Source organism: Elephantulus edwardii, unplaced genomic scaffold (assembly GCF_000299155.1).
Source record: "Elephantulus edwardii isolate Elephantulus edwardi_28Jun2011 unplaced genomic scaffold, EleEdw1.0 scaffold00289, whole genome shotgun sequence".
NCBI classification, from domain to species: domain Eukaryota; kingdom Metazoa; phylum Chordata; class Mammalia; order Macroscelidea; family Macroscelididae; genus Elephantulus; species Elephantulus edwardii.
This window is the reverse complement of record NW_006400039.1, coordinates 1,658,131-1,676,064: the sequence shown is the minus strand read 5'-3', so window position 1 is coordinate 1,676,064 and position 17,934 is coordinate 1,658,131. Positions and strand designations below refer to the sequence as shown.

The 17,934-nt window shown below is 55.1% G+C and overlaps 1 protein-coding gene across 1 annotated transcript; it reads left to right on the top strand.

Moving 5' to 3' along the window:
- Positions 1-813: 813 nt before the first annotated feature.
- LCN1 (lipocalin 1) lies at positions 814-17,322 on the top strand. Its single transcript, XM_006900644.1, has 7 exons — positions 814-894; positions 1,235-1,365; positions 2,932-3,002; positions 3,375-3,485; positions 4,150-4,251; positions 15,534-15,766; positions 17,089-17,322. Exons 1-7 carry the CDS (start codon positions 814-816, stop codon positions 17,320-17,322), a joined length of 963 nt encoding a protein of 320 aa, XP_006900706.1.
- The last annotated feature ends 612 nt before the right edge of the window (positions 17,323-17,934 follow it).

Sequence of the window (17,934 nt, the reverse complement as noted above, 5' to 3'; positions counted from 1 at the left end):
CCACCAGCACGAGTGGTTTGCTGCTTTGTTGAGCTGTTTCGAAGGAGATGGTTGAGATGAATCCGTGTTTCTCCTGGCGCTGTCTGTGCCGTCCGTGCAGTCGTGCTGCTAACCCAGCTCACAGGTTCCGTTCACATCCCAGTAGATCACGGGCTCTTTCCTACCTGTCCTGGTCTAGGAGCCCCACTGAGCCCTGCCCATCATGGGTGATCCTGCTGGCATCAGAAACACCAGCGGAATGTCCTGCCCATCCCAGCAGACCCTCCCACACGGTCCGGCATGGTGGGAGCTTCTGGCACGGGGTGGGGGGGCGGGAGAATTCCACACATGAGTCTGGGGGGCCCAAATCAACGTCATAGGGAGGACAGGGTCTGGCTGCGTGGACCCTCAGCTCCCAGCCGGCAGTCAGTCTCAGAGGATGACTTGTTCAGGGCACAGGAAGGTCATTGACGGGCAAACCCTTGCTACTGGTCATTGGCTGCCCTTCCCCAGCACTGGTTCGAAGCTGAGCTGGTGCTGAGTGTAAGGACTGGAGGACAGGCTGGAGTGATGGACCCCAACCCTTCAGCAGACAGCACCCACTTTCCGAGCAGACATTGTGCAAGCAAGCTCCTCTGAACGGGAGGGCTGGCCACCCTTGGGGTGAAGGTGTGGCCAGTCTACAGCTTCCAACAATAATGACCTCTTGTTGGATCCGGTGCAGAATTGGCCATGGCGGGGGGAGGAGGTGTTTTGGCCGGTGTCTGAGCACCGTATAAGGGTGGCCGTGCGCAGCAAAGCAAGTGATCTCACCTGTGAGCTTGGACCTCCACGATGCAGACGCTGTTCCCGACTTTCGTGTTTGGCCTGATTGTGGCCCTGCAGGCCCAGACTGCCCGGGCTACAGAGGAGAATGTGAGTCCAGATGGGGCTGCACCAGAGACCCAAGTGGGGCCCTGGACTCAAGAAGGGTGCCTCAGCGTCAGGCATTAGCCCTTGAGGAGTGGCCAGGCAGACCTTTAGAGCTGCTGGGAGTGTGGATCGTAACTAAGCTGACCCTGTCTGTCTCTCTGGATGCCCTGACCTGGGCTGAAGCACTGTTATGGGGCCTGGCGGGTAGGGGTGAGGGCACAGGGGGGTGGTGGGTAGGGGTGGGGCACTTCCCTTGCTGCAAGCCCGTAGGGCAGTGTAGACCAGCAAGCAGGGGGCCCGGGTGGGCCGGGCGTTCCCAGGCCTGAGGAGAGGGCTCGTCCAGGTTTCAGGGAGATGGTACCTGAAAGCTGTCATCGCAGACAAGGAGATCCCGGGGAAAAAGGTGGAGGCGATGATGCCCCTGACGGTCAGTGTACTGGAGGGAGGCAGCCTGGAACTGAAGACAACCATTCTGTGAGTGCGTCCTGGTGGTGGGAGGGGCCAGGGGCCTCATTCTCCTGACATGAGGAGCTGAAGGGGGTGAAGGGGCCCCTCCCTCAACCCTGTGGGCCTCAGCCCGGGAAGGGGGATGTAGGAGCCCTTCTTAAATCCCTGTGGACCTCAGCCCAGCAGCTTTGAGGGGGGCTGAGGGGCTCGATGGGAGAGGGTGCCTCAATCTAGGTCTCCTGGGGTTCTGGGACCCCTTTTGTTCTGCTGACTGACGCATCCTGTCTGCCATAGGCCCCTTGTGAAAAGGTGCTTTACCCCAGCCAGAGGCAGACCTCAGACTTGAGTCTCACACGAACACACATCACGGGGTGGGGTTGGGGGATGGTGAGAGGCCTCTGTGTGTCTTTCTACCTGTGTGGCTCTCACCTGTGTGGCTCTCACCTGTCCTCCTAGCTGTGTGCCTCCCCTCTGTATAACTCTGACCGGTATGGCTTCCACTCGTGTAACTTTCACCTGTGTGGCTTTTACCTGTAATTCTCACCTCCGTGGCTCCCATCCGGATTGCTCACACATGTATAGTGCCCACCTGAGAAACTCTCTCCTATGTGACTCTCAGCTGGATGGCTCTTACCTGGGTGGCTACTCTCATCTGTGTGGTTCTTGTTAGGTGCTGTCTCATTGAGACTCTGAACAACAGATCTGAATCCTGCTCTATCCTGTGCCATCTTCACACTTCCTGACACGCAAGAACCCATTGCATCAGTCCACTTAGTCAAGGGTCTTCTCCTTCACTGACCCTCCACCCTTCCCAGCATCATGTCCTTCTCCAAGGAACAGCCCCTCCCAGCAACATGCCCAAAGTATGTGAGGCGAAGCCTCATCATTCTTGTCTCCAAAGAGCACTCGGGCTGCACCCTCTCCAAGACATGTCTGTTCCTTCTCTTGGCCGTCCATGGGACAAAACCACAGCTCAAAGGCGTCAAGTCTTCTATCGTCTTTATTCTCTGTCCAGCTCTTAGATGCATAGCAAGTGATCAGAAAAAAACCATGGCCTGAATCAGACTCACCTTAATCCTCAAACTGAAACTGACATCTCCTCAATAATTTGGAGAGGTCTCTAACTGCTGATTTTCCCAGTGCAGTGTGTCTCCTTATCTCCTCCTGACTGCTGGTTCTAAGGGTGTTTAATTGTGGATCCAAGCAAGGTGAAGTTGTTGACAGTTTCAATCTCCTCTCCTTCATCATAATGTCTCCACACATGTGGCCCTTATCTGTGTGAATTCACCTGATATCTCCCACCTGTGTGATGTGGCAGTGGCTATGTCCTGTCCTAAGGACTGACCTCAGGAATCCACTGACCCTGGCACAGTGGCATCAGCATTTTGTCCCAAACCTCTGACTCCTTTCCCCCAGTGAGACAGAGTGTATGTAGGGTGGTCTCTGGATGTCCAGCCTGGGGGGCTCTGGTCCAGGCAGAGCAGTCTGGAAGCAGACTGGCACAGGGGCAAGGCGGCTGGCTGTGGCTGCTCTGGGGGGTGCTGTGAGGCCGGGACAGGGCACTGTGCCCACTTTGTGGCTCCTGCTCCCCAGGGCGAATGGGCAGTGTGAGGAGGTAAAGCTGGTCTTGGAGAAAGATGGGGACACTGGGACATTCACGGCCTGTGAGTACCCCTGAAGCATGCTGGGAGAGGGGGGGACCCCACTAGAGGCCCCTCCCTCCCTCAGTCACTGTGCCTCAGGGATAGATGTACTGTCCCAATGTGGGGGCTTGCCCCAGGAGGGACAGAGGGGTCAGGGGGCAGAGCCTCACTCATGGATGGGGCCCACTGACGCCCCCTCCCATCTTCTGGTGCACCACATCCTGGGTTAGGGACCCAGATAGCTGTGGGTCTGCTGGCTGTGCCCCAACCAATGCACAAGCTCCACGGATGTTTCTGGAAAGAAAGGGTCACGTGGCTGGAAAGGAGCCCTCCCTTGTCCTTTGAGGCCTCGTGCGGCTCCTACCTGATGACTCATCTCTGACCCTCACACAGACGGGGGCAAGCGCCACGTGTCCATCGAGAAGACCCACACGAGTGGCCACTACATTCTCTACTGTGAAGGCGAGCTGAAAGGACAGCAAGTCCGCATGGCTAAGCTTGTGGGTGAGTGGACACCCAGCACCCCTGCCTCCCTTCCCCTGGACACCCCTCTAGTGGCCTCAGGATGGGTTTCGGGGGGCTGCCTTGATAGAGAGCGCTCAAGGGCAGTGAGTGAGGAACTGGGATCTGCAATCGGAGCCCATCCGCCCTCGGAGCGGGGCTGGGGGCTGCAGGGCCAGGTCTGTGCTGAGCCACCAGAGGTGTCCCCAGAAGACCCTTCACCGTGCCTTCCTGCAGCCCCCAGCCTTTGGGGTCTCCAGGTGGGGTTGGTGGACTCCAGTAGGGAGTGGCTTACTTCTAGAGCAGGTGGTTCCAATGTGGACAGGCGGCAACGTCTCCACTGACCTCGGGCTGGGAGCCTCAGTGGCCTCATTGCGGGTCCCTGACACGCTTGGTCTGAGGGGACGTGCATCCCCCCCCTCGACTGGCTGCTCACTGCTGGGAGCTCCCAAGCTGCATGGATACTGCACAGTCCTGTCCCCAGATCGGCTGCAGTGAGCACTCACTCTGCAGCCGATGGCTGGCCCTTCCTGCCTGCCCGCAGCCCAGCCCTGGCCTGGGGCCTACACCACCGGGAGCCCACCTGGAGACTGGTACTTCTTCAGGCTGCATGGGAGTGCAGCCACCCCTCTGATGTCTGCCATGTGTCACACCTGCATCCCCACAGGGAGAGACTCAGAAAGCAACCAGGCTGCTCTGGAAGAGTTTAAGGAGTTTGTTAAAGACCGAGGGTTCGACCCAGAGAAGTTCTTTATCCCCAAGCAACTGGGTAAGAAGGGCTGGCCACCCCTCCCCTCGAGCTGCTGGGCCCCGCTGCCTGGGGCGGGCAGTCTGCAGGGCCACGTGGGCAGGAGCACGGTGTTCTAGCTTTTCACACCATCTCAGTCCTGAAGGGCAGTGTGGACAGTTCACTCCCTTGGCTGCTGACCACGAGCTTGGGGGTTGGTGTCCAGCAGAGCTGACTTGGAGGAAAGGCCTGGTGACTGGACTCTGGAGACCAGTGACCGGAGCTGGTGGGCATGATACGCGTGGGTGGGGTGTACCCGGCTTTCTTGTGGGTGTCCCCGCATACCCTGAGAGCATTTCTCTGGCCTGCAACTGTGGACCAAGGTGGGGTCCTGGGCCTGACCAGGCGTGGGGTCCTCTGAGTCACGTGTTTCCTTTTCTCTACAGAAACTTGCTCTGCAGGAGAAGCATAAGGTGAGTGCCTGTTTTTAGGGGGGCTCAGTGGAGTTCCAGGTGTGGCCCCTACTTCCTGCTCCTGCTTGGCCAGATGACTGGGCGAGGCAAGGCTGCCTCTGTTCATGGAGACTGGACACTGGCCGCTGCCTGCCAGCTCTGTTGAGCATGGGGTCCTGGGGCTCAGATACCCCATCCCAGTGGGCAAGTCACAGTGTCACTCTCCATCCCCCTTGTTGATCCCCCCTGGTACCTCACCCCAAAAAGAAGTGTCCTAGTACCTATGTACCCCTCAGCCACTGCTGGGGTGCACCTCCCAGGAGGCCTGTCCACAGCTGTTCCGTGAACTGCTCCCTCCCAGAGCAGCCCCAGCTCCACTGCCCCCCCAGCACTCCCTTTGTCACCCTCCCAGGGGATGCTGGCAGCCTGCTAAGAGGACCCTGTCCACTTCTGTCCGGTGCTGGGTCCTGAGAGCGGGGATTAGCCCCTCACACTGCCCCTGCTCTGCCCACTGCCCCCCTCTGAGCCCTAGTGTGGCCACTGACTCCTTGTCCTCTGTTCTAGGGAGAGAGGGTCCGGCAGTCCCATGGCCTGGGGGTCCTGCATCACTCAATGCAGAAGCAACCTGTGATCCCCCATCTGGAACCAGTACCACCTCATCCTCCCAAGCCCTCTACCCCATCAGCCCCCCTGACCCCACCTAATAAAGCACTTCAGCATCACCTGGGTCACCTGTCTTGTCTGTTGGGGGTCTCTTGGAGGGGGCAGGTGTGGGAAGGCAGTTACCTGCGCCAGGGCAGAACCGTCTGCATACAGTACAGACATCTTCCCTGGGCCTGTCTGCCTCCAGCTGGATTCCTGGTCCCCAGAAGGCACCAGAGGACCTTCCTCCTTCATAGTGGGGCCCACCAGCCCCTCCATCCCCACTCCCCCCAGGCCCTCCCTCCCAGCCCCTGGCCCCCGCCAGCCCCTCTCCCCACCAGTTCCTCTTTTTGGTCCAGGCCCCACCAGGTTCTCCCTCTTCCCACCCCACATTCCTCCAGTTTCTCCTCCTCTTGCACTCCACATCCTTAACCCCCTCAGCTCCCCTACATCCTTTAGTCCCTCCAGCCTCTGAACTCGAGTTCTGTCAGTGTGTAACCTCCATACCCCTCACCTCCAGGTCCAGGCACCTTCAGTCCCCATGTCCCCTGGAGGCCACATTCCTCCGGCCCCACCTTCCTCAGTCCCCTCCCCAGCCTCTCCCACCCTGTAGGCTCCAAGTTCTGAAAGGGCCCCCCAAGCTTCATGTCCCCCCCACCAAAAGCATGGACAGTGTGAGTGTCAGTGACCCTGAAGGATCCAGATGCTGCCCTCCAGGGGCCGACCGATCTGTCCTGGACCATGTGCCCAGCTTTCCAGTCCTTGGGGTTGCTCTGTGCCGGCTCCTCCACTCCACAGCACCCAGAATCTGCAGCACCCTCCCTCTCGGGTCTGCTTCCTGGCCAGTGCCCAGATAAGCTACGTGAGCCAGAGTCCTTGTCTCAGATTGGTTTGGGGCATAAATTAGGACATCTCTGTAGGACATTGTCCACCCAGTGACCTCATGTATGGAGCTGTCCCTAGAGGACCTCCAGGCTTCTGGCCAGGCTGGACGGTGTGGCAGAGAAGACGACAAAACACAGCACCTGGTGGACCTTGGTCAGATCAGGGCCCCAGGACAGACCCTGAGGACAGGCTGGTTGCCCTGGTGCTGCCCACATTCCAGGCACAGTAGAGGCCTGTGCACATCACTCCGGGGCTGGGAAGAGGGCAGACTTCCTCGTCTGGAACTGGGGCCCCAGACTCAGAGCTTCATGGAGACCTGAGGAGTCTAGGTGCCACCTGTGATGGGCGTTAGGATGTGGGACATCACTGCACCCACCCCAGGTGGGGCAACGTGGCCACACAGTGAGATGGGGGGGCCTGCAGGGTGGGGGTTGTCATGGCTGCACTGTGAGATGAGGGAGGCTGCAGGGTGGAGGAAACACAAAACACGTAGAAAGACCCAAGGGGCAGGTTCTCTTTCAATGTCTTCCAGAGCACAGACGGTTTTCCCTCAAACCCCTGCTATGCAGACCTCACCTCTTTCTTCTCTGTCCTAGCCCAAAGAGTGGTCCTGACAGAGAGGCATTCGGACAGGCAGGGCATCAGCAGGAGGGTAGTGGTGGGTGCTGGGTTCAGGGACAATGCAGCCTGCAGTGTGCCAGCTACCTGGATCTTCTCCTCACCCCATGCATAGTTCCAGAATTTGCTATGCACAGAAATGTGTGTGTGTATTTATCTGATGTCAGACAAGATGAGAAATCTCCAGTGACAGAGAGATCTTGTCTAGAAAATAAAGAGAAGCCTACAGAGTGAGAGGAATTATACATGGATCGTACCTGTGCTGGGGGTTCAAGATCAGAATATAAAAATAATATTCCATCGCTCTACCCTGGACCTCTGGATCCGGGTGGAACCTGGCGTGGCCTGCTCATCACCCACAGACCTGTGTTCCAGGGCTCAGGACCCTCTGCAGGACCCAGCCAACCCTGCCACCAGCAGACCTCTGTCCTTCTGACTGACTGGGAGATTTCCATGTTTGTCCCCATTCCTCAAAAAGGTGATCAAACAGAATATGGAACTTATCAAACAATTCCATTAGTACCATATGCAAGCAAAATATTGTTGGAGATCATTAAAAAATGACTAGAACATGGACAGAGAACTGTTAGAAGGTCTCTGGATTTAGAAGCAGCTGTGGCACCAGGGGCATCGTTATTAATGTCAGACGGAACTTGGCTGAAACCAGGGAATACCAGAAAAATGTCTGTTTGTGTCTTATTAACTATGCGAGGTTACTTGACTGTGTAGATAGTAACAAATTACAGCTAACACTGAATGCATGAAAACAGTCTGAAACAAGGGGTACACTGTGAAGCGTGTTGGGGAAGAGGAGGGAGAAAGAAAATGTTTAATAATGAAAAAACTCAACCAAACTATGGCTAACGTTGAGAAGAATGGGAATCCCAGAACATTCAACTGTACTCCTACAAAAGTGACGTTTAGTCCAAGAGGATGCTGTGTGAACAGAGCAAGGAAACATCACACAGTGTAAGATCAGGAAGGGTGTGTGTAATGTACACCTTTGTATGGTATATACGTGCACATAGGAACACACATGTGAATACACACACGTATACACACGGGGGTATATGCGTGTGCATGCGTGTGTGTGCATAGTGTATACCTGTGTGTATATGACCATGAGTGTGTATACCTGTGTATGCATGTATGTGCACATGTATGTTTGTGTGTGCCTATGTATATATGTATGTGAATGTGTGTAATGTGCACACCTACGCTATGTCTGTATGTGTGTGTGTGCACTTGGTGTGGGTGTGTGCCTCCTGTGTGGGTGTGTGCACCTGTGTTTGCATCTGTGTATGTGTGTGCACCTGTCCTGTGTGTGCCTGTGTGTACCTGTGTATATGCATGCCTGTGTGTGTCTGTGTGTGCACCTGTGTGTGTATGCTTGTGTGGATGTTTGTGCCTGTGTGTCTGTGTGTGTGTGCCTCTGTGGATGTTGTGCCTCTGTGTGTGTGCACCTGTGTGTGTCTGTGTGTGCACCTGTGTGTGTCTGTGTGTGCACCTTGTGTGGATGTTTGCACCTGTGTGTCTGTGTGTCTGTGCACCTGTGTGTGTCTGTGTGTGCACCTGTGTGTGTGCGCCTGGGAGGATGTTTGCGCCTGTGTGGATGTTTGTGTCTTTGTGTCTGTGTGTGTGTGCCTCTGTGGATGTTGTGCCTCTGTGTGTGTGGCCAGATGACAGAGAAGGCAGAAAAATGATGGAGCCCGAGAGAAGGTGCCGCAGAGCTGGTTGGACACATTCACTTAATGATGAGTGAACACCAAGGACCACGTGAGTGGCCTCCAGTACTTTCTGTCTGAAGTCTTAGCCTCTCCATGTGACATCTGAGATGGCTGATCTAGAAGGTTCTGGAGCCTCTTACATGGACCCCTGGACCCTGGCAGCCGGATCCAGCCTGATGCTCAGGCTCAGTTGTGTATCTTTGCCCTCTGGTGGCCTTCCGCGGTACTGCAACACGAGGATGCTAGCCATGGCCCAGGGACCTTCTCTGAGGGACAGTTGGGGAGAATGGTCAGCTTCCAGCTGTGCTGCTTCCATGACCTAGGAAGGGTGGGCTCAGCCTCTTAGAGCCATGAGCATAGAGAAGGGAAGCCCTCCCTGAGGTGGGGGGAAGGGGAATCTGGGACAACTCCTGGTGGTGGGGGAGTGGCGGCTGTACGTGGGGAGCAGTGGGGGAGGGAGGGAAGAGACCCTCAGTGTACACGCTCTGGGTGAAGGTACAGAGGGCCTGGGTGAGCTAGGGGTCACTCAGGTGCTTCTGGGTAGTGGCAGCATCGTCAGAGCCTGCTGACTTCGGGGCGGGGGTGTCACCAGCCAAGGCCTGGGCGGTGGATTCAGACCCACCCCCACTCTCTGACCTCTGTGCCAATCCTGACCAGCGGTGCTGCCCACGGCACTCTCTCCTCTGCATTCAATGGTCCACTGCAGTGACCACACAGCTCACAGACCAGTCTCAGCTCGTCGGTGCCCTGAGAACAGGGGGATCTCGGGATAGATCAGGGAGTGTTCAGGAAAGTCTCCCTCAGTGAGGGCAGCTCTCTCCACTCGTCTCAGCCACACAGAACCCTTTCCCTCTGGACAGGTCACCCCTGGTCCCTGCAGGGCAGGCCTGTGAGGGCAGTGTGGTCAGAAAGGCCAGGCCTCCGGCCTTCCTCTTCACCACCCACCCAGTGTCATCTCCTTTCCTCTGGTCGCCGGTGGAGGACCATGCACAGGACTCCCGCCAGCCCCCGGGGTACCTTTCTCACACTCCTCTCGGGCTACATCAGGTGAACACGCGTGGCTCACACCTGGGGAAACGTGCTCTTTGTCTCCAGGTGCAGCTGGGTCTCCTGGAGAGCTTAAGGGAGGAAGAGTGGGACGGTGAGGTGGGTGGAGGAGGATGGCCGTGGCCTGGGAGCTTGTGAGGGGCCAGCGCTGGACCCCCTGGGAGGGCCTCCAGAGGCTGGGATGGGACCGGGACTCAGGGCCACCCCTGGGTCCTTGTCCGCAGCCTGCAGTCGGGGAAGCCTTCCTACTGGAAAGCTGGACGTTCTCCCTGACCCTTTCAGAAGTCAGCGAGGACCAAGACTGCTCTGTGATCACCACCACTCTGTGCGAGCCTCATCCTGGAAGGAGCCCCTGGCTTTCTCTCCCCACCCCTGGCCTGGACACCTGCCCTCCCCACCTCAGCACCCATCCACCGCCAGGGGGTTGTCCTGGATGCACTCTTCCCCCACCACCACCACCACCACCTGAGGCTGCAGAGGCTCCCTTCCCTCACCTGAGGCTGCAGAGGCTCCCTCCCCTCACCTGAGTGGGTGAGTTTTGGGGGGATACTCTCCCCAGCCCACCTTGTACATCACTGTCCACTCGCTCATTGCTGGGGGACCAGAACCAACTCACCACTGACCGTCCTGTTGGTTTTCAGAGGCTGCAAGTCACACGGGAAGGGGTCTGGTGTTTAGGTGCCGCTGCACCAACTGTAACTCCCAGCGACCCTGCACCCACAGATTCGAGCCTGGTCAGCGGCTGGACACCCTCCGGACCTCTGCCAGGGGCAGGTTGGTGTGGCATCGCTGTGCCAGCGTGTCTCATTGAGTGGCTTCCTGTCCTTTGTTGACCCTCTACTTTTCAAGGACTGGCCCCTCCTGACAGCACACCCTGTTGCTGAGATGAAGTGTCAGCGTCCCTGCTGGTGGCGGGTTGACCGACAAGTTGCTTCTCTTGGCTCCATGGCTGGAGTGGTCAGTCCTCCCAGCCAACACCACGTTCAAAGCCATCAATGCCCAGGGTTTCCTTATCTAGTTCCCAACTTTCACTCACACGTCATGGAGGGTGGTGTTAGCATCTCTTTAATTACTCACCTTGATAATTTGTGGTTTCTCTTTTTGTTTTGGTCAATAAATAGCTAGAGTTCACTGATCTTTTTAAAAGCCAGGGCTTGATTTAATCCAGTTTCTTTACTGCTTTCTTGTCTTCAATTTCATTGCTATTTGGTCTTGTCTTTATTATTCCCCCCTTGTTGTTGTTGTTGTTAAGTGCCATCCCCCTTAGCTAAGTTTATTTTACCCTTATTTTTCTAGTGTATTATGGTTAAATGAAGATTTCTGATTGGAAATATTTTTTCTTTTCTCTTATGAGCATATATGGCTATCCATTTCCCCTCTAACACTTGCTGTTGTAAGGTGTTGCCGAGTTGAGTTTGACTTGGGGACCCTATGAACCACAGACCTGAACTCTGCGCTGCTCTGCACCCTCCTCATCCTCTCTGACACAGTCACTGTGTCAATCCATCTTGTTGAAGGCCTTCCTCTCTCTCTGACCCTCTGCCTGGTGTGATGTCCCTTTCCAAGGAACAGTACCTTCTAACAACATGCCCACAGGCCGTGAGACGAAGCTGCCCCAGCCTCGCCTCTGAGGAGCCCCTGGCCACACCTTCCCCAAGACCCACCTGTTTGTTCTTTTGACAGTCCACGGGGTATGCAGCACTCTTCTCCAACACCTCAACTCACCGGCATCAATTCTTCTGTCATCCTTATTCTTTGTGTGGTTGTCAAAAGCATAACAAGTGATTAAAAGAATATGGCTTGAACTGAGTGCACTTTAGTCTTCAAATTGACATTATTACTCCTCAGTAATCTGGTGAGGTCCCTGACAGCAGACTTTCACAGTGCAATATATCTCCTGACTGCTGGTACCACAGGTGCTGATTGTGGATCCAAGTAAGACGAAATAATTGACAATTTTAATACTTTAGCCATCAACATTAAGAAAACAAAGATTCTCACCACTGGGCAGAGAGGCAGCATCATGATAGATGGTGAAGAGACTGAGATTCTTAACAGCTTTAGTTTGCTTGGCTCCACTCTTAGGATCGGCAGCCAGGAAATTAAAAGACGAACTGCTTTGGGAAAGTCTGCTGTCAGAGACCTCTCCAAAGCACCGAAGAGAAATGATGTCAGTCTGAGACTAAGGTGAGTCTGATTCAGGCCATAGTCTTTGCAATTACTTGCTATGTGTCAGAAAGCTTGGCAGTGACTAAGGATGGTAGAAGGAGAATTGATGCCTTTGAGCTGTGGTGCTGGAGAAGAATATTGAGTGTACCATGGACTGCTAGGAGAACAAACAGATTCATCCTGGAGAGGGTGAAACCAGGCTGCTCCTTGGAAGCAAGGATTCTGAGGCTTCATCTGACATACTTTGGACATGTTGTAAGGAAGAACCAGTCCTTGGAGAGGGACATCATGCTTGGGAGGGTGGAGGGACAACGTAAGGGAGGAAGGCCCTCTAGGAGGTGGATTGATTCAGTGACTGGGGTACTGGAGGCAGGTGTGTCGGAGATGGTGAGTTTGCTCAGGACAGAGCAGGGTTTAGGGCTGTTGTACACAGGCTTGCTATGAGTCGCACATAACTCAACTCCACACAACAACAACAATAACAACAACATGATGGGACTCTGGTGGCCTAGTGGTAAGAAGCTGCACTACAATCCCACAAGCATGTATTCAAATTGCTCTGCAGGAGAGAAATGGGCAATCTCCTCCTGTGAGATTAACTGCCTCTGAAAACAGGCTGGAGGGTCAGTTATGGGTCGGTGCCGCTTCAACGGAACACAACAACAACACCGTGAAGTTATTTATTGATCCGGTGTCTGTTGTGACGTTGAATGAAGCCCACATCAAAAGCTGGAATCTTTGATCTCCTGCAGTATTTCAAGCCCTCTTCACTTAGGGCACCACAGTTTTGTCATCTGCGTGATGCAGGCTGTCGATGAGTCTTTCTCCAATCCTGATGTCCCATTCTTCTTCATGAAGTCCAGCTTTGCTCAACATACAGACTGAATAGATCTGGAGAACGGATACCATCGTGACACACATCTTTCCTGATTGTAAACCGTGCCGTGTTCCCGTAAGCACTACTCCACACAGACTGCAGGCTCCATTACACCTCAACGTAAAACCTCCGCCACCCTCACTCACATCGTGCTAAAGGGAGAAACGATTGAAGTTGTCTAGGAGTTAATTTTCCTGGGATCCACAATCATGATACCAAGATGAAGAATGTCAAGTATAAAGACCATTAAATAGAGTGAAAAAAAAACAATTACAAAGGAAGAAACACTGTACCCACCACCACCAGCAGCAGCTAGAGAAAGGTTTACACACTGTGGGACATTCTGGTACTGTTTACCAGGAGGGGAATAGGAGGGAAGGAGGAAATAATAGATAATCATCACTTATTAAAATTATTGAATAGAATGATGAGCGCATCCACAGCTGCATCTGTTAATTGAAATAAGTCAATTGTTATCCCATCAATTCCTCGGGCCTTATTTTTTGCCAGTGTCTTCAATGCAGCTTCCACTTCCCCTTTCATTACCATTGAGTCCTGTGCATATAGTACTTCCTTTAATTTTTCAGTGTCAATCAATTCTTACTGGTACAGTGACTCTGTGTATTCCTTCCATCTTCTACTGATGATTTCTGGGTCATTCTGTATCTTTCCATAGGATCTTTTAATATTGTGACATGAGGTTTAAGTTTGTTTTTCAGTTCTTCAAGCTTGAGAAATGCAGAGCGAGCTCTTCCCTTTTTATTCTCCAGTTTCAGCTCTCTGTACATTCCATTGTAATGCTTCATTTGTCCTCCTGGGCTGCCCTTGAAATCTTCTGTTCAGCTCTTTCACTTCAACGTGCTTTCCTTTTGTTTTGGCTTCTTGAAGCTCCAGTGCAATCTTTAGAGTCTCTTCTGACATCCGTTTCGATTTTTTCTTTTCCTCTGTTTTTGTAATGACCTTTTTCTGTCTTCATGGATGAAGCCCTTGATGTCATCCCACAACTCATCTGGTCTTCAATCATTGGTTATCAGTGCCTCAAACCTATTCTTAAGATGATCTTGAAATTCAGATAGAATTGATTCAAGATCATGTCTTGGTTCCAATGGACTTATTTTAATTTTCTTAATTTGGAGGATAGCTATCTGGTCAGCAGATTGGAAGAGGTCCATATTTGTTCCCATTCTCAAGAAAGGTGATCCAACCAAATGTGGAAACTATTGAACAATATCATTAATATCACTTGCAAGCAAAATACTGCTGAAGACCATTAAAAGTGGTTAGAACAGTACATAGAGGGAACTGCCAGTAATTCAAGCAGGATTTATAAGAGGCCATGGCACTGGGGATATAATTGCTGATGTCAGATGGATCCTGGCTGAAAGTGAAAAAAAAATACCAGAAAACGGTATGTATTTGTGCTTTATTGAGTATGCAAAGGCATTTGACTGTGTGGATCATGACAAGTTGTGGCTGACAGTGAGAAGAATGGGAATCCCAGAGCACTGAACTGTGGGGAACCTATACCTGGACCAGGAGGCTGTTGTGTGAACAGAGCCTGGGAACACTGCATGGTTTAAAACTGAGAAAGAAGTGTGTTGGGGTTGTATTCTCTCTGCATAACCATTCAATCTGTATGCTGAGCACGTTTTGTGAGGAGCTGGACTCGGTGAAGAAGAGTGTCACGTTAGGATTGGATGTGTCACGTCAGGATTGGATGTGTTAGGCAGATAATACAACCTCGCTGCTGAAAGTGAGCAGGACTTGAAGCTCTTGTTGCAGAAGGTCAAGGCTGCAGCCTTCAGTGTGGATGGCATCTCAATGTCAAGAAAACAAAGATTCTTGCCACTGGACCAATAGGCAGCATCATGATGGATGGAGAGGAGATTGGAACTGTCAACAGCTTCCTCTTGCTTGGATCCATGATTAACACCCTTGGTACTAATAGTCAGGAGATAAGGAGATGGATTGCACTGGGAAAATATGCAGTTAGAGACCTCTCCAAATTATTGAGTGAACAATGTAAACCCCACTGGGCACAGGGGCGGGACTGAGTCCAGTCACAGGGTGAGGCAGCTCCGGGCAGCTTCCCTCCGTGGTGAGTGAGGTGCTCCGAGCCAGGGACCAGTTTCAAGGCAGCTAATGACGCTGGGAAAGGTCTGGTAGCCTAGTAGTAAGAAACTACCCTGCAATCCCAAAGGCACACAGTTCGGATCCACGGGGTAAAGACGGGCAGTCTCCTCGCCCTGAAGCCCTGCTGCAGGGCCAGCTTTGAGTGGACTCCGATGCGACTTCTTCCGTCAGCAACACTGATGCTGGGAAGTCCAGGGCGGGCCAGAACTGACCCAGCAGCAGTGCGTGGCTGAAATGCGCCGGACTCCCGGGAGCGTGGGACATTAGTGCAGTGTCCCTGTGACAACCCAGGTGAGGCGCTGAGTCCCCTTGCGAGGAGCAGTGGCCCGAGGCCGGGGAGGCCGGAGCCTGGCAGCACGTGTGTCATCCTGAACAGGTCTCCTGAGAAGACGGCGTCTCACGCCCTGACCTCCCTGCACTCTGCAGCCTGAACTCTCGTGTGGCGTGGGGACAGCCAGGGGGCCTGTGTCAAGAACACAGAGCCCGAGTGGGCTGTCTCCATGAACAGCACCTCTAAGGGCCTCCTGACTCTGCCTGGGCGTGATCACAAAGCAGGGGGCCTTCCGCTGGCGGGGGGCTTAGCTGACTGACAGTGGAGGCTGGGCCTCCCGGAGCATGTGGGAGAAAGCACTGGCCGTGGGAAACCCCATTGGGCCTCTGGCACACAGAGCACAGCTCGCCAGTACCGGCCTGGCCGGGCCCGTGGGGACCTCAGCACATCTGTGTAGACAGGAGCCTGGAGCAGCTGGTGCTCGCAGACTGTTGGCCTTTCAGATCTCAGGGGCACGAGCACTCTACGTGAGAGTCACCGTGTTGACTCGGGGTACCGGCAGAGGCAGGGGACGCCCCGGGGAGAGGACACCCGAGTCATCAGGGATGTGCTGGACCAGGCTCCACCTGGACCTTCTGCTTTGGAAGGTCAGCTTTTCCACTCGTGTGTGGATGAGATCTCCAGATCTGGGGGCCCTGCGGACAGCCGAGTAGAGGGGCTGGGAAAGGCCGAGAGGGTGAGGGTGAGGACACTTACAGAGAAGGGTCCTGTCCTGGCCAGTGAGCTCCCCAACAGCTCTGTCGGACACTGTAGCCCTGTAGGCCACGTGTCATGGACAGGGCCCGCTGGTCTCCTGAGAGGGTATTAAGATGACCAGCAGCCGGCTGGCCCTGGTAGGGGAGGGAGGTGGTCTCCACGTCTGTCAAGCATCCTAGAAAACTGAGCTGAGACACAAAGGGTGGTCCTGCAGTCAGCCTGCCTGCCCACCCAGGGGCCCGGCTGTGACGGGGCTCCACAGTCAGACACTGCTCCCCACCCTCACACTCAGCCTGGCCGCTACCCTGCACATCCGGGTCATGCTGTCCACCCCCCAGAGGAACAGGACATGAGCATAGAGTGGGCTCTGGGGGCAAGGATGGGGAACCCCAGGCCGGATGCTGGCCTGCTTCCTGGTGAGGGTCCCAGTGTCTGTGGTCAGGAGTCTGAGAGACCAAGAACCAGAGGGAGAGAGGCCTCCTGTTTGTGTTGTGGGACAGAGGTCAGAGAACATTCTAGAAGACGGAGGGATGCTGTGCCTTGAGACAGTGCAGGGGCCATTGAAGGAGCCTCTGTGTGCCTGAGGGTGTGGGGGTGATGGGGCCATGGTGGATTTGTGGGCACGCACCCAGGATCCTCGGCCCCCCGGGTTGCAGGCACGTGGTCCATAAAGGCTGGCTTAGAGGGTAAGGAGGAGCTGAGGGACAGGCAGCCCCAGAAGACAGCCCGCTCAGCTGTGGGTGCTGGGTCGTGGGGGCCTGGAGACCTCTTCCATGGACAAGTATGTGCCATTCACTCTGGCCCCTGGCAGCTCACAGGAGGATGGGCCCATTGCTGCCCGCTTGGCCAGCTGAGAGGACAAGTTATGAGCCCATGATGGGGCTGCAGGGCCAGGGTGGGTGGGGCTGGGTGGACCCCTGAGGAGGGCAGGGCATGGACATCTCCACTCTTTGAAGGGTCAATGTCTTCCAGGGTGAATGGTCACTGTCGACGTGTACAAAGCCTTCAGATGGGAGCAGACATGCCCAGCAGCTGCTCATGAGAGGACACGGGGAGGGAGCACCCCAAAACATCCAATAGCCACAATGCCTGTGAAGGGGGACCCTGAGGAGGAGCACCCCACGTGGAAGCCTCGTGCTGCCAGGAGGAGGTGTGCTCAGAATTCTGGGGCTCCAACAATGGGGCTCAGGGTGGGTACGCGCCTGGGGTCAGGTGAGGGACACCAGGGAGGCACAGTGGTCATAAGGCTGTCCCCACAGGTCCCCGAAATGAGGACCCTGAGCCTTGTCCCTCTCTGGCCAGACAGCGGGCTCCTGTGTCTGTGGGACCGTGAAGAAGATGCCAGTGAAGGACCAGCTTATACAACAAAGGCGACCTCCACGGGCCTTCAGAACCACCAGCCTCCGGGAGCGTGCGCCCCTCCACGCGCCAGCGCGTGGGGACTCACCCCACCAGCACCTGGATGCGGCACCCACCTGCTGGCTAGAGCTTGCGGTCTTCATGGTGACCCCCACCCAGGGCCCCCTCCTCTCCTGAGCAGGCAAGTGGACGTCTGACCAACGCCCTGGGAGAGTTGAAGTTCACACAGCGCAAAGGATTCTCGACGGAGCCTTCCGTCCAGGGCAGACGGCTGAGGCTGTGCCCCAGGCCTCTCCAAGGACAGGTGCTGCTCCCCTCAGTGGTACCAGAGTCACTGTCAGTGCCAGGAGGCCGGGCCTGCTCACCACGTTCTGGCCACCAGTGGCCCCTTGTCCCAGCAGAGGGCTGTCGTCCTAATGCGTTTGTGGTGAGGGGTAGGGGACATGTGTCCTGCACAGATAAGTGATGGTCCTGGGCCTGGAAGGTATTGGAGGCAGGGGATCTTCTGTCCTGAGGGCATCTCTCGGGGTTAGTCCTTCAAATGCCAGCATCTGAGACATTTTGAGAGTCGTCACCCCACACCCCAGGAGTGCTCCCCCTACCCTGCACACCTGGATGCAGCTTCTAGGTCCTACGTAACGTCCACCTCCCCACTTCACACCCTGCAGAGGCTCTCCTCCAGCCCTGCACAGTGCTTGCCTGGCCGCCCTCACCCTTCCCCATTCTCCCCTGCACCCCAACAGGTGCTACCAGCCCACCAGGCACCCCCACCCCACCAGGCACTCCCCC